Raw genomic sequence first — 14,715 nt, 5'->3', positions numbered from 1 at the left:
AAATTAGAGAAAGACAAATATCGTTTGACTTCACTTATACGAGGAGTTTAAGACACAGAACAGATGAACACGAAGGGAAGCAAAAATAATATAAAACAGGGAGGGGTCAAAACATAAGAGACTCTTAAATCTGGAGGGGTTGTGGGAGGTGGGGATGAACTAAATGGGTAAGGGGCATTAAGGAATCTACTCCTGAAATCATTGTTGCACTATATGCTAACTAATTTGGATGTAAATTAAAAAAATAAAATCAAAAACGTATCTGGTATCTGTGTTAAATGAAAAATCATACGTATAATATGGGAGTATATTTTATAGCATGAAAAGTATGAGCTCTCTAGCAAATGAAGTAAAAATAAATTCCCTTTATATGCCTAGTGTTTCTGTACCATTTGCTGAATGTTTGCTCAGAGTAGCAAGAATGATTGTGACACTTGTAAGATGTATTTTACTATAATCTGTTTAAATGTTTGTAGAGAAGTATCTTGTGAGTTGTGTGTTTTTGTGAGGAAACAACAGCTTCTTTAGAGGAGGGAAATAGCAGTTGTGCCTGGCACTGTCCTAAGTGTCCTGGTCTTTGGTTTTTGGTGTCAAAATGTTTGGAACTATATAAATGTTGACCATTCAAAGGTAACCTGGCCATCAAATAATAGTTTTGTTTTGTGTACAAAATGTGGAATTTAGCTGATATATATATATATTTTTTTTTTTAAATTTTTTTTTTCAACGTTTATTTATTTTTGGGACAGAGAGAGACAGAGCATGAACGGGGGAGGGGCAGAGAGAGAGGGAGACACAGAATCGGAAACAGGCTCCAGGCTCTGAGCCATCAGCCCAGAGCCTGACGCGGGGCTCGAACTCACAGACCGCGAGATCGTGACCTGGCTGAAGTCGGACGCTTAACCGACTGCGCCACCCAGGCGCCCCTAGCTGATATATATTAAATATCTACTGCATGACTGGAAGTTTTCCTCAATGATACTGACTTAATCCTGAGTTCAGATTGAAGATCATGTTAAATATCTGAGATTTGGAGTATTCTGGGTAAAGGTCTTTGTCATGTGACATATAGTAATTAGTAGAAACTAATTCTGTGTTCCAGGAGCCAATGCTGCTTATTAGTATTGTATATCTTTAGGAATAAGTTTTCATTATTTACTTATTTAATTTTAGAGAGTGAGAAGAGAGCCAGAGAGGGGCAGAGGGGCAGAGGGAGAGAGTGAGCGAATGTTATGCAGGCTCCCTGCAGAGCACGCCTCTTGGTCCCGTAAGTTAGGATCATGACTTGAGCCGAAATCAAGAGTTGGACATTCAACTGAGCCACCCAGGCACCCCCTAGCTCCTGTATTTTAAAACAAATTAATACATGAATATGCTCTATATAATATACTTGGAAAGTAATTATTGACTACCTATTGTGTGCTAACATAGTATTTAAAAAATTTTTGCATTGTTTTATATGGCTTCTTGGGTTCTGGTACAAAAAGTATTTGACAAAATGTGGTGTTCTTAAATGTATTAATGAATCGCTGGGTTGTTTCCTATAAATGAATAGTGATGTTATATTATCTTTTAAAATAAGAGTTTAGGGTTTTGGGGGGGAATATTTTTATATTTTTAAGTAATCTCTACACTCAGTGTGGGACTCAAATTCATAACCCCAAGATGAAGAGTCATATGTTCCACTGACTGAGCCAGCCAGGCACCCCGGTAGTTTAGTTTATGAGAAAGTTCCATGTGTATGTAATTGGACTTACATATCAGTCTTAAATGCAACAACTAATGTTTAAATACCTGTTGTATTGCTGCAGATAAAGCTGTAAGACATGATTGCTCATACTCTGGGTGGGAAAGGAGAAGAGACTGTCAAGTAAAATCACTTTTTGACTTATTTAAGAAATTGATTGTTGATGTGGTCAACTGTCAGTAAGGGGCTTCTTCCTCCTTCTCTCCCTTCCTTTTTTTTTTTTTTTTTTTTTTAAAGTAATAAAGCTAGATGTCCAGTGTGGGGCTTGAAGTTACAAACCCTAGACCAAGAGTCACATGGTCTACCAGTAGAGCCAGCCAGATACACCAGTAGGGTCTATAAATTGAGTGGCTTGGGAAGTTCTCAGCGGAGGTGGGATTTAAGCTGAGGAGGAAGAAAGCCATGGGAAAATTTGGGTAGGAACATTCTATATAAAAGCAGTTGATAATGTAAATGTGGAAAAGAACTTGGATCTTTTTTTACAGACTTAAAAGTTACCTGCTGGAAAATAAAATATACATAAAAGTGCTCAGGGTTTGGTTTGAACATTTTACCTTGAAATTAAAAAGTACAATGGAATTTTGCATAATGTTTACTCAGATTTCCTGAAAGTTAGTATTTTACATTTGTTTTATCATTTTCTCTGTTTATGTTACATCCTATTGTGTTTTCTGAAACCTTTGAATATAAATTCCAATATAATGGCCATTTGCCCCTTAACATTTTAGTGTATATCTCCTCTAAGAAAAAAGATTGTCTTAGGGAGCTTAGAATAATAAAATCAGGAAATTACTATTGATGCAATCTATAGGCCTTATCTAAAAAATTCTAGTTATCCTGTAATGTTCTTCAGAGCAAAAAAAAAAAAAAAAAAAAAAAAAAAATTCTAGTTTAGGATCCAATCCAGGATCACACATTGTATGTAGTTACTTTGTTTAGTGTCCTTCATTCTAAAACAGTTCATCAGTCTGGAATAAACTTTGTCTTTCATGGCCTTAATGCTTTAGAAGCATTTGTAGAATATCCTTTTATATCAGTCTGAGAAGCTTACTCATGAATAGATTCTTATTATCTGGTGTTTTAATTCCAGTAAAGTTAACTTGTTATTTGTTTTTGATAGGAATACCACAAAGTGATGATCACTGACCTTCTCAGTGCATCATATTAGAGGGCACATGATACCGGTGTATCCCTTACTAGTAATGTTAGTTTTGATTAAATTTAGGAATGGTGGTTTCTGACAAGTTTCTCCTATGTGAAGGTACTACTCTACACTTTATAATTAATACATACTTTCTGAGGGAAGTACTCTGAGAATATATAAATACCCTTTTTTGTATGTGTGTATTTGTCCTCGTCCAGTCATGCCTAAACCCAAACTACCCCAGTTGCATACAGTTAAAATTGTTTTGAATTAACTAATTCGAATTGGGTTTTTCCTTCAAGCATCCTGAAGAGCCCTACTTGAAATGGGGCTTAGGAGAAATTATTTTCCACTTGGGAATTCCTCAAATTGTCACCATAAGTGGGGAGGTTTACTAGTCCAGAAGGGGGTCAGTCTTCTAATGGTTCTGGGGTGGAAGGACCTGGAACCTGGTCAGCCCCTGCCAGGCAGAATGCATGGCATATAGGGTATGGGTCTCCAGTGTACTGACACTTTCAGCCGGTGGCGTAGTGGGGTAGAGCACCCCAGGGGTTGGGCAACTAGCTCAGAGATTTCCCTAAATACCTTTTTTTTTTTTTTTTTTTAAATCAGACTTATACCTGCTAGTTTGAGAATCCATTAATTCCTGAAACAATTGCCACAACACGTTTATAATCAGACTTCTTTACTAAGGATAAACTAATATATGGGATATGAGGGTAGATTCTAAGCTTTATTCCTCCCTGAATCCCAGAGGGAGTTTGCTATTGTCATTTGACTTGTTCATACTGCTTTAGGTTTGGGAAGTCGTATTTGTGTCTGAGAATATACCTTAACCCATGAACAGAGACAATTTGCTGGATTCCCAAGACTCTGATCCATGCAAGCTCCAGAGATGCCCTGTTCTGTGTGAGGACTGGATAAGTCTCTGGGGATGGAAGCAGCTCATAGTCAACACTGCAACTACTTTTATCACTGAACCAGCCCTGAAATTTTGTGAATTTTTGTCAGTACAAAGAACCTTAGAACTAGTCAGGACTTTAAAGATCTTTCATGTCATGACCTAGAGTGTGCAGTGAGATATTTGAGATCACAGAGTTTCTGGTACATTTGGCTGTTATCAAAGCCCTCCATATAGTCTCCTGGGGTTGAGGGAAAGGGATTACTTTCTGTCATCTTAGGATCATTCTCCTTACTTGTTTCTATTTAGGGTACACATGCTTGGCACTGGGAGGGGCAGGGAATGTCTATAGTTAGGATCCACTTCCACTAGAGGTGTTTGGCTGTTTTCTACGTTTGGGCTTTTTCAAGGGAAATGAGAGGCTTTTCTATTCTGGCTCTCAGTGCAGAAAAAACATAAATATTAAACAGCCGAAAACTTGAGCAGTCATTCAACATAGATACCATCAGAGAGGTCTCTTGGGTAAAAAAATAGCATTTATTATCATATGGGCTTATTCTTTATGATAATCTTATTTAATCTTGTGTTTTCTCTATTAAAAGACCCCATCTTTATTATGAGCTACTGGATAAAAATATCTATGTGTACCAGATAACAATGTAGGGAGAAAACAATGTTACTGGTAGTGTTACTAGCCAGGTGAATAGGAAAGATCAGTTTTGTTATTTTGCAAAAATGTATGAGAATAATGGGTTTGATTTTTTTTTTTCTTTTTAATCTGGTTCTGATATTTGTTGTGTTTGTGGTTAATAGTTGGGCACAGCTTCTGATCTCTAGAGATGGGAGATATATGTAGTTGATACTTTTTCCAGGGTACTTGGGAAGATTTCTTGAATTTTTGCCTAAAATTTCTTGAATTTTTGCCCAAGGCTATGTATTTCTTTTATAAATTCCTTTGTCTCTTTTTCATTAACATCTTGCTTTCTGGCTCAAGTATTCCAATTATTGTTTAATAATTTCTGAGTGGAGGGGTGCCCAGGTGGCTCAATAGGTTAAGTTTTCAACTGTTTGGTTTCACCTCAGGTCATGATTCCTGAGGTGAGTTTGAGTCCCTCCCATGCAGCTCTGTGCGGATGGTATGGAGCCTGCTTGGGATTTTCTCTCTCCCTGGCTGCCGGCACTTCCTCCTCCCTCCACCCATCCCCTTGTACGTGCTCTCTCTCTCAAATAAATTAAAAAAAATTTCTGAGCAGGATCCCCTTTTAAAATCGTGCCACTGTCTTAATATTTACTGTTAAGTTCCTTTTTTCACATGTATACCAATGAAATGAAATCTCTTTTGTTACAAAGGGTACACATGAACTCACCTGTCAAGAGCAGTTGTGGTTTTTTTCTTTTGCTTTCTCTATTGGTTCATTATAGCAAAAGTAAGTTCTTGAGATATAATTCATGTACCATATAGTTCACTCACTTAAATTGTAAAATTCAGTGGTTTTTAGTATATTCATAGAATATACTGTATCCAACTGTCAACATGATCAATTTCAGAACATTGTTTTTTATCTCAGAAAGAAACCCTGTCCCCTGTAACTATCAATTTCCAATTCCTCCATCTTTTTCACCCCCTTCCCAGCAGTAAACAACTACTAGTCTATAAATTGACCTATTCTGGACACTCCCATTTAAAAGGAAATTTTATAATATGTGGTCTTTTGTGCCTGGCTTTTTTTTTTTTTTTTTTTTTTTTAATTTTTTTTTGAACGTTTTTATTTATTTTTGGGACAGAGAGAGATAGAGCATGAACGGGGGAGGGGCAGAGAGAGCGGGAGACACAGAATCGGAAACAGGCTCCAGGCTCCGAGCCATCAGCCCAGAGCCCGACGCGGGGCTCGAACTCGCGGACCGCGAGATCGTGACCTGGCTGAAGTCGGATGCTTAACCGACTAGCCACCCAGGCGCCCTGTGCCTGGCTTTTTTCACATAGCTTAATGTTTCAAGGTTTCATCAGTGTTGTATCAGGATTCAGTACAATATTGTAGCACGCAGCAGTATGCCATTCCTTTTTTTTTTCCCCCTAATGTTTATTTTTGAGAGAAAGAGTAAAGAGGGGTAGGGACAGAAGATCCAAAGTGGGCTCTGTGTTGACAGCAGAAAGCCGGATGCAGGGGTCATGCCCACAAACTATGAGATCACGACCTGAGCCAAAGTCAGATGCTTAACTGACTGAGCTACCCGGGCACCCCAGTATTCTGCTGTTTTTATTCTGTTTGTTATTCTGCTGTTTTTATTCATTTCTTTTTATGGCCAAATAATATGCCATTGTATGGATGGATATACCACAAGTTTTTAGTTAGTTTTGTTTGGTTTTGTTTGCTGTTGTTGTTTTGTTTTGCTTTGTTTTTTGGAGAGAGAGAGAGAGTTTTAGTGGGGGCAAGGGGCAAAGAGAGAGAAAGAGAAAGAGAATCTTAAGCAGGCTCCATGCTCAGCACAGAGCCCAAAGTGGGGCTCGATCACAGCCGTGGGATCATGACCTGAGCTGAAATCAAGAGTCAGATGCTCAACCAATTGATTCACCCAGGCAACCCTTGTCAGTTTTTTGTGTTTTTGTTTTGTTTTTGTTTTGTTTTTTACAATAAAGTGTTTTGTTTCCTGAGAATTGCTTTTCTTCTATGAGACTTTCTTTTTTAAAAGTTACCCTTTTCCTAAATTTTGGATTATATTCTTGGCCAAAAACCTGTAGCTTGAAAGCTTTCTTCTTAGAGCTAGTTTTCTTTCTGCCTGAGTTTTGACTTTCCTGTAGGCTGTGGAAGTGGTTGTGTGTGAGTCTTACCTTTGCCTTTTGACAGTGTTACAAGAGGCAGTAGCTACTGATATGCATTATTAAGATTCTTTGTTTTTTTAGGACATTTCTCTCTATTCTCCCATCTCTGGGAATATAGTAGATTTTGGTTAAGACCATGTTTTTAATAATTTAACTTGAACTGTGGGGTAAGGTAACCATACGTAATTAATACACATTTTAGTTATATTAGTATGGCTAATAAAGCCCTTGGCAAGCATCCTTCTCTGATTTCTACTCTTATGTACCTCATATATGTGGAATCATAAAATATTTGTCCTTCTGTGACTGACCTATTTCATTCAGTGCAGTGTTCTCAAGGTTCATTCATGTTGTAGCATGTGTCTGAATTTCCTTCCCCTTGGGACACCTGGGTGGCTTAGTTGATTAAGCGTCCATCTCTTGATTTCTGCCCAGGTCATGATCTCATGGTTGTGGGATCAAGCCCCATGTCGGGCTCTGTGCTGAGCATAGAGCCTCCTTAAGATTCTTCCCCTGCCCCATGTGCGCATACATTCTCTCTCTCAAATAAAGATAAATAAACATTAAATAAAAGAATTATCTTTTTTTAAGGCTGAGTAATATTAAATATATCTCTTTAAGACTCTTTTCAAATTCTCTTTGGTATATATCCAGAGGTGCAATTCCAGGATCATATGATAATTCTGTTTTACTCTTTGGGGGCACTGCTGTACTATTCACCATGGTGGCTGTACCATTTTAGATTCCCAGCAAAGTGTGCTAGGGTTTTAGTTTCCCTGCATTCTTGCCAAAACTTGTTATTTTCTGTTCTCTTTCTCTCTCTCTCTTTCTCTCTTTTTGATAGTAAGCATCATAATGGTAACTGGTTTCCCTAATGATTAGTGATATTGAGAATCTTTTCATGTGCTTATTGACCATTTGCATATCTTCTTTGGAGAAATGTCTATTCAGATCCTTTGCCATTTTTGAATTAGGTTCTGTTGTTGAGCTGTAGAAGTTCTTCACACATTCTTGATATTATTCCTTTATCAAATGTATCATGGGCACATATTCTGTGGGTTGCCTTTTTATTCTGCTGATATAGGTGTCTTTTTTTGTTTTGTTTTTAAGTAATCTCTACACCCACCATGGTGGTTGAACTTACAACCCCAAGATCAAGAGTTGCATGCTCTACCGACTCAACCTGTCAGGTGCCCCGTATAGTTGTCTTTTGATGCACAAATCTAACAACTGGTTGTTTGTTTTGTCTGTGCCTTTGGTGTCATATTTAAGAAATCATTACCAAATTCAGTGTTGTGAAGCTTTTGCTCTATATTTTCTTCTGTGAGTTGTATAGTTTTAGCTCCTGAATTTAGGTCTTCAGTCCATAGTGGAGGATGTTATGAAAAACTAGAGTCACTGAATAAAATGATCTCTTTTTGCTTGCTCGCTTGCTGCTGCCATTTTGGTTATTGACCAAAGTTCTAGTATAAAAAACAGTGTGTAATAGTACCTTCAGCTTACATAGCAGTTTTCCTCTTTCTCATTTGATTTTATAGTAGAAGTTTAAAATGTTACGGAATTTGCAGTAACTGATTTTAAAAAATCTAGAATATGTTTTTTTTTTTTTTTTTTTTTTTTTTTAAGTAGGCTCCCTGCCTAGCGCAGAGCTAGAACTCATGACCCTGAGACCAAGAGTTGGTGCTCTACCAACTGTGCCAGCCAGGCAACCCCAGAATAGTTTTTAATATAAGCTGCCTGTGTTAAGTTGCAACATATCACAAGTACTATATAAGTGGAATGAAATCCCTTCTATCCTTTAAAATCAATAACTGTGTAGATAGTTGTTTCAGTAGTGACCAGCAGGTTGGGTGCACCAGATGGGAATAATGTTGGTGCTGTTAGGAACAGTGATAGTGTTGTTTGGGGTGTGTAGAGAATGACATTGGTAGAATTATAATTTTGTAGGGTATAAATACTATTTAACGGTACTATTTTCGTTTTCAGGATTTGGACGTGGAAGAGGGAGAGGGGCAGGAAGATTCACAACACACGGCATGGGGTAAGTCTGAGCCATCCTATTTTTATAGTTATTACTCTCTTTAGGTATTACTCAAGGGTTTTTCTGCCTCTGTTCTGTTCCCAATTTATTTATCCTGGTGAAGCAGATGTTAATTATTAAAAAGAGAAAGGGCTCCTGGGTGGCTCAGTCAGTTAAGTGTCTTACTCTTGATTTTGGCTCAGGTCTGAATCTTGTGGTTGTGAGATGGAGACACTGTGGGTCTGAGAGCTGAGCTGAGTGTGGAGCCTGATTAAGATATTCTTATTCCCTCCCCGCCCCTCTCACCATCTCACCATCTCCCATCTCTCTCTCTGTCTCTGTCTCTCTCAAATAAAAACTAAAAAAAATTTTTTAAGTGCCACAAAAAAAGAAAATTGTGAAAAAGTGAAATGCAAATAAAATTGTATTGTAATAGGCTTTCTGTCCTTGGCTTTTTTTGACATTTTGGATTGAATAATAGTTTGTTGAAGTAGTGGGGTATCCTTTACATCCGTGGCCTCTCCCCATTACATGCCAGTAGCATCCTTTCTCAAGTTGTGACAATCAAAAAAAATCTTCAGATATTGCCAGATATTATCTGGTGGGGGGTGGGCATAATCACCCCTTGTTGAAAACCACTGCATAAGAGTTAGGTTGATAAATCCAGCAATTGTCTTGAATGGTGAGTTAATGCAATGTTTATATAAACATGTTAGTATTTTTATTTTAGTTTTTTCTAAACAGTGAACATATTATTACTAAACAGGTGATATAATCAATTGTTCATAATTTCTGGTTGTTCTTTTACTTTTTCCTTCTTCTAAAACGTTAGCTCCCCTTTGGGGTGCCTGGGTGGCTCAGTTGATTAAGTGTCCAACTTTATTTCAGGTCATGAACTCACACCTCATGAGTTCAAGCCCTGCATTGGGTTCTGTGCTGATAGCTCAGAGTCTGGAGCCTGCTTTGGATTTTGTGTCTCTCTCTCTCTTTGTTCCTCCCCCACTCGCACTCTGTATCTCTCTTTTTTTTTTATTTTTTTTTTTTTTAACGTTTATTTATTATTTTTGGGACAGAGAGAGACAGAGCATGAACGGGGGAGGGGCAGAGAGAGAGGGAGACACAGAATCGGAAACAGGCTCCAGGCTCTGAGCCATCCGCCCAGAGCCCGACGCGGGGCTCAAACTCACGGACTGCGAGATCGTGACCTGGCTGAAGTCGGACGCTTAACCGACTGCGCCACCCAGGCACCCCCTGTATCTCTCTCTTAAAAATAAGATTAAGGGGCGCCTGGGTGGCTCAGTCGGTTGATCGTCCGACTTCGGCTCAGGTCATGATCTCGCGGTCCGTGAGTTCAAGCCCCGCGTCAGGCTCTGTGCTGACTGCTCAGAGCCTGGAGCCTGTTTCGGATTCTGTGTCTCCCTCTCTCTCTGACCCTCCCCCGTTCATGCTCTGTCTCTCTCTGTCTCAAAAATAAATAAACGTTAAAAAAAAAATTTTTTTTTTAAAAATAAGATTAAAAAAAAATTTTTTTTTCTTTTAAAGCCTTAGCTCCCCTTGGGTTTTTAGGAAAAGTTTTTAAGCTTATAGAAGCCATCTGTATATAGATGACAATTGAGAAAGGAAGGGAATTGGTTCCAGGAAAACCCTTAGCTCCAGGGTAGCACTGTAGCAGGGGAGGGTCATTGCCTTCAGGTGATACCTCTTGCCATTTCTGTTTCCTGCTTGAGCTCATTGTGGATAAAGGAAAGATGGATACACAGGGAGCATATTGGCTGGAATACATACCTTGTGTGCCCAGACCAGCTTTTTAAACTCTTTTGTGGTTTTTTCAGTTTACATTAAAAAATACTCTTGTGATTTTTTTTTATTTGTCAGATACCTCAGTAAAGCTGGAAAAAATTTTTAAATTCTATTCTGAAAATTTTAGAGATAGTATTAATTTGGCCCTAGTTAGACTTCTGAATATGGGTGTTTAGAATTTTAACGGAAAAAAAACCTTGATGAAACATTTTCTTTATATTCACTGTTTTTATACAAAAAGGATCTGGATTCTTACTCTGGGAAATAAACACTTTGTGTTTAAGTCTAGTCTTAGTTTTAAGGGAAGTTTTCCGTGAGAACCCTTATTCTTCCTAATACAGTTATAGTTGTGTACATCTGCTTTAGAATGTGGAGTGCAGCAACTTAGGGAAATAAGGACATCATACAAGAACATATGGAAGGTTCCCTAGGCAACCTCTGCTTTTTAGAAAATCTACATCCTGATAGTCAAGAAGAGTTAGCTATAATTAAATAGGGGAAAGATGGTGAAGTTAGGAAAAAAAAATTTTTAATATTTGTTTACCTGTTTTTAAAGCTTATTTTGAAAGAGAGTGAGGGAGGGGCACTGCCAGTGAAGACTCCAACTCAGGGTTCAAACTCAGAAACAGTGAGGTCACCACCTGAGCCAAAATCAGGAGTCAGATGCTTAACCCACTGAGCCACCCAGACGCTGCCCCTATTTACCTATTTTTGAGAGAGGGAGGGGAGAGGGCAGAGAGAGAGGGAGGAGAATCCCAGGCAGGCTCTCTGCTGACAATGCATAGCCCAAAGCTGTAAGATCATGATCTGAGCCAAATCATCCAGATCTGACCTGAGTCAACTGACCATCTAAGGGGTTCCAGTTGCCCCAGTGTGAATTTTATTATATTGGCTTTTAGAAGGACAGGGTATTTGGGGAGGAAGAAGATGATATATGGTTAATGTTGTGATTTTGGTAATTGTTGCACTTTAATTCTTTTTTTTTTTTTTTTTTTTTCAAACACAAGGACATTTAATCCTGCGGACTATTCAGATTCTCCATCTATAGATGGGTGTGGGACAAAGCCAATAGTTTGGGAAGCTGCTCAGAATGGTGCAGATGAGGGGACTGGTAAGTGTCTATTGTCAAATATGTGTTTTAAATGTTTGAGTTCTAGGGGCGCCTGGGTGGCGCAGTCGGTTAAGCGTCTGACTTCAGCCAGGTCACAATCTCGCAGTCCGTGAGTTCGAGCCCCGCGTCGGGCTCTGGGCTGATGGCTCAGAGCCTGGAGCCTGTTTCCGATTCTGTGTCTCCCTCTCTCTCTGCCCCTCGCCCGTTCATGCTCTCTCTCTGTCCCAAAAATAAATAAAAAACGTTGAAAAAAAAAATTAAAAAAAAAAAATGTTTGAGTTCTTAACATACAAAGATGTACTGATGGAGAAGAATGAAAAGCAGGCTGCTGTCCTACCTCTGAGACTATTAGCTGGTTCTTACCTCCAGGGTCTCATTTAAAAATCTCATTGACGGGGCGCCTGGGTGGCGCAGTCGGTTAAGCGTCCGACTTCAGCCAGGTCACGATCTCGCGGTCTGTGAGTTCGAGCCCCGCGTCGGGCTCTGGGCTGATGGCTCAGAGCCTGGAGCCTGTTTCCGATTCTGTCTCCCTCTCTCTCTGCCCCTCGCCCGTTCATGCTCTGTCTCTCTCTGTCCCAAAAATAAAATAAATGTTGAAAAAAAAAATTAAAAAAAAAAATCTCATTGACCGTAAGGTATTTGATTTTTCCCTTGTGCACTCTGAGGAAGAGGCTTTTATCAATCTGTGTAAGTCAGTACAAATTCACACTCAAATCTCAGTGTGTCAGGGATATATGTAATTTCTTACGGGTAGGTTTGTTACTGAAAAGTATCATTCCTGATGATGGACACAAATTTGGCCAGATAGAGTGGTAGGTGACTAGTAGATTTGGGCATCAATTGCTTTTGTAGTTTTTTTTTTCTGTATCCTGATGTTTTTGGATTATTTCTTTTTGGAAACTCATGGACAAATACGTGTTAATTGGAGCTTCTAGGAATTGTTCATGATAATGCATCATTAACTACTGCAGTTATATTTATAAAAACATAATTTGGCAATTCATGAATTATAACTGAAAATATAAAAGTGTAGTTCAATAAATAATGTAAAAGCAAACCACCCATATAACACCGATTCTGGTCAAAAAACAGGACTGTGCCATCACCACAGAAACACCATCAATGAACTAGAAATCAAGGATACTATAGAAAGGATCAACAAAAGGTATAAAAATGGTTATTTGAAAACACTAGTAAAATTGATAAGCTTACTGTGAGACTGATCAAGGGAAGGAGAAACAGCATACATAATTGATTATAGGAATGAGAAAAGGGATATTGATATTATAGGTATAATTAAAGTATATATTATGTATAATTGATGGTTTAATATAATCACAATTGTAATTAATGTCAGGCATTAAAGTATACTTCATGTCAGTAAATTTTGTGCTAACATTTGAAATTACAGACTAATCTCACTCTTCAACAAAAATGTAGAAATCTTAAGCCAAAATATTGGAAAACCATTTGGTAAGATAGAAAAGAATAATACATCATGACCATGTTAAATTTATACTTGGTAATCAAGGTTCTTTCACATTAAAAAATCAATCATTTCCCAGATACATATACTTAAGAGAATGGAAGACACGGCTTTACATAAAACCTTGTATACAGATGTTCATAGAGGCATAATTCATAATGGCCGAAATGTAGAAACAAACCAAATGCCTTTCAGTGGATGAATGGAGGAGTAAATTGTTGTGTATCATCCATACAATGGAATATTCATTCTACCATACAAAGGAATGAAGTGCTGATGTATGCTGCAACATGAATGAATCTTAAAAACATTATGAGAGCCCAAATGTCCATCAACTGATAAATGTATTAAGATGTGGTGTGTATATATATGTGTATATGTATATGTGTGTGTGTATACACACACACAGTGGAATGTATGGAATTGAATACTACATGGAGTGTAGTACAATGGAATACTACTTCATGATGAAAAAGCAAAATCTTGCCATTTGCAACAACATGGACGTAACTGGAGGCTGTTATGCTAAGTGCAATGAGACAGATAGGATTTCACTCGTGGAATTTGAGAAAGTTAACAGATGAACATAGGGGAAGGGACGGAAAAATAAGATAAAAACGGAGGCAAACCATAAGAGACTCTTTTTGTAATTAAATATTTTTTAACGTTTATTCATTTTTGAGAGACAGAGACCGAATGTGAGCAGGGGAGGGGCAGAGAGAGAGGGAGACACAGAATCTGAAGCAGGCTCCGGGCTCTGAGCTGTCAGCACAGAGCCCGATGTGGGGCTCAAACCCACAAACCGTGAGGTTAGGACCTGAGCTGAAGTCAGATGCCTTACTGGCTGAACCACCCAGGCACCCCAAACCATACAGAGAACAAACTGAAGGTTGGTGGGGGTGGGTGGTGGTGGTGGTGAGTTAAATGTGTGATGGGTATTAAGGAGGGCACTTTTGGGATGAGCACTGAGTGTCATATATGAGATGAATCACTCCGTTCTACTCCTGAAGCTAGGACTGCACTGTATGTTATTAATTAACTAACTTGAAAAAAAAAAATCATGCTTAATGAAGGAAGTCAGTTATAAAGGATCACATATTTTATAGTATATGATTTCACTTGTAGGAAATGTCCAGATCAGGGGAAAAAAAAAAAAAAAGCAGTAGATTGTTGGTTGCTGAGGGTTGGAAACATTTGGGGAAAAATGGGGAATGACTACTAATGGTTTCAAGATTTCTGCCTGGAATGGGGCGCTTGGCTGGCTCTTTCAGTAGAGCATGTGACTTGATCTCTAGAGTTGTAAGTTTGAGCCACATGTTGAGTATAGAGATTACTTAAAAATAAAATCTTAAAAATAAAAAGATTTCTTCTTGGAGTGATGAAAATATTTTGGAATAGGGGATGCCTGGATGACTCAGTTGGTTGAGCATCAGACTTCGGTTCAGGTCGTGATCTCACAGTTTGTGAGTGGTATGTGTTGGGCTGGATCCTGCTTCAGATTCTGTGTCTCTGCCTCTCTGCCCCACCCCTGCCTGTGCTCTGTCTCCATCTCTCAAAAATGAATAAATGTTAAAAACAATTTTTTAAAAAATTCTGGAATAGTCATGATTGTTTCATAACTTGTGAATATACTAGACATTATTCAAATGTGTACTTTAAGAGGATGGATTGTATGCTTGTGTGAG

The 14,715-nt window shown here is 38.4% G+C and overlaps 1 protein-coding gene across 6 annotated transcripts in view; it reads left to right on the top strand.

Annotated features, from left to right (window-relative positions):
* Nucleotides 1-14,715, top strand: part of UBAP2 (ubiquitin associated protein 2) — a 111,261-nt gene that overhangs the window by 52,049 nt on the left and 44,497 nt on the right. For all 6 annotated transcript variants that reach the window (XM_040481481.1, XM_040481480.1, XM_040481479.1 and 3 more), the window contains 2 exons: nucleotides 8,600-8,654; nucleotides 11,441-11,544. In XM_040481481.1, the coding sequence (XP_040337415.1) occupies nucleotides 8,600-8,654; nucleotides 11,441-11,544 (159 nt within the window). The remainder of the gene's footprint in view (nucleotides 1-8,599; nucleotides 8,655-11,440; nucleotides 11,545-14,715) is intronic.

The sequence above is a fragment of the Herpailurus yagouaroundi genome, unplaced genomic scaffold (assembly GCF_014898765.1).
Source record: "Herpailurus yagouaroundi ecotype Mexico unplaced genomic scaffold, PumYag 160, whole genome shotgun sequence".
Classification (NCBI taxonomy): Eukaryota; Metazoa; Chordata; class Mammalia; order Carnivora; family Felidae; genus Herpailurus; species Herpailurus yagouaroundi.
This window is presented reverse-complemented; position numbering and strand designations above follow the sequence as displayed.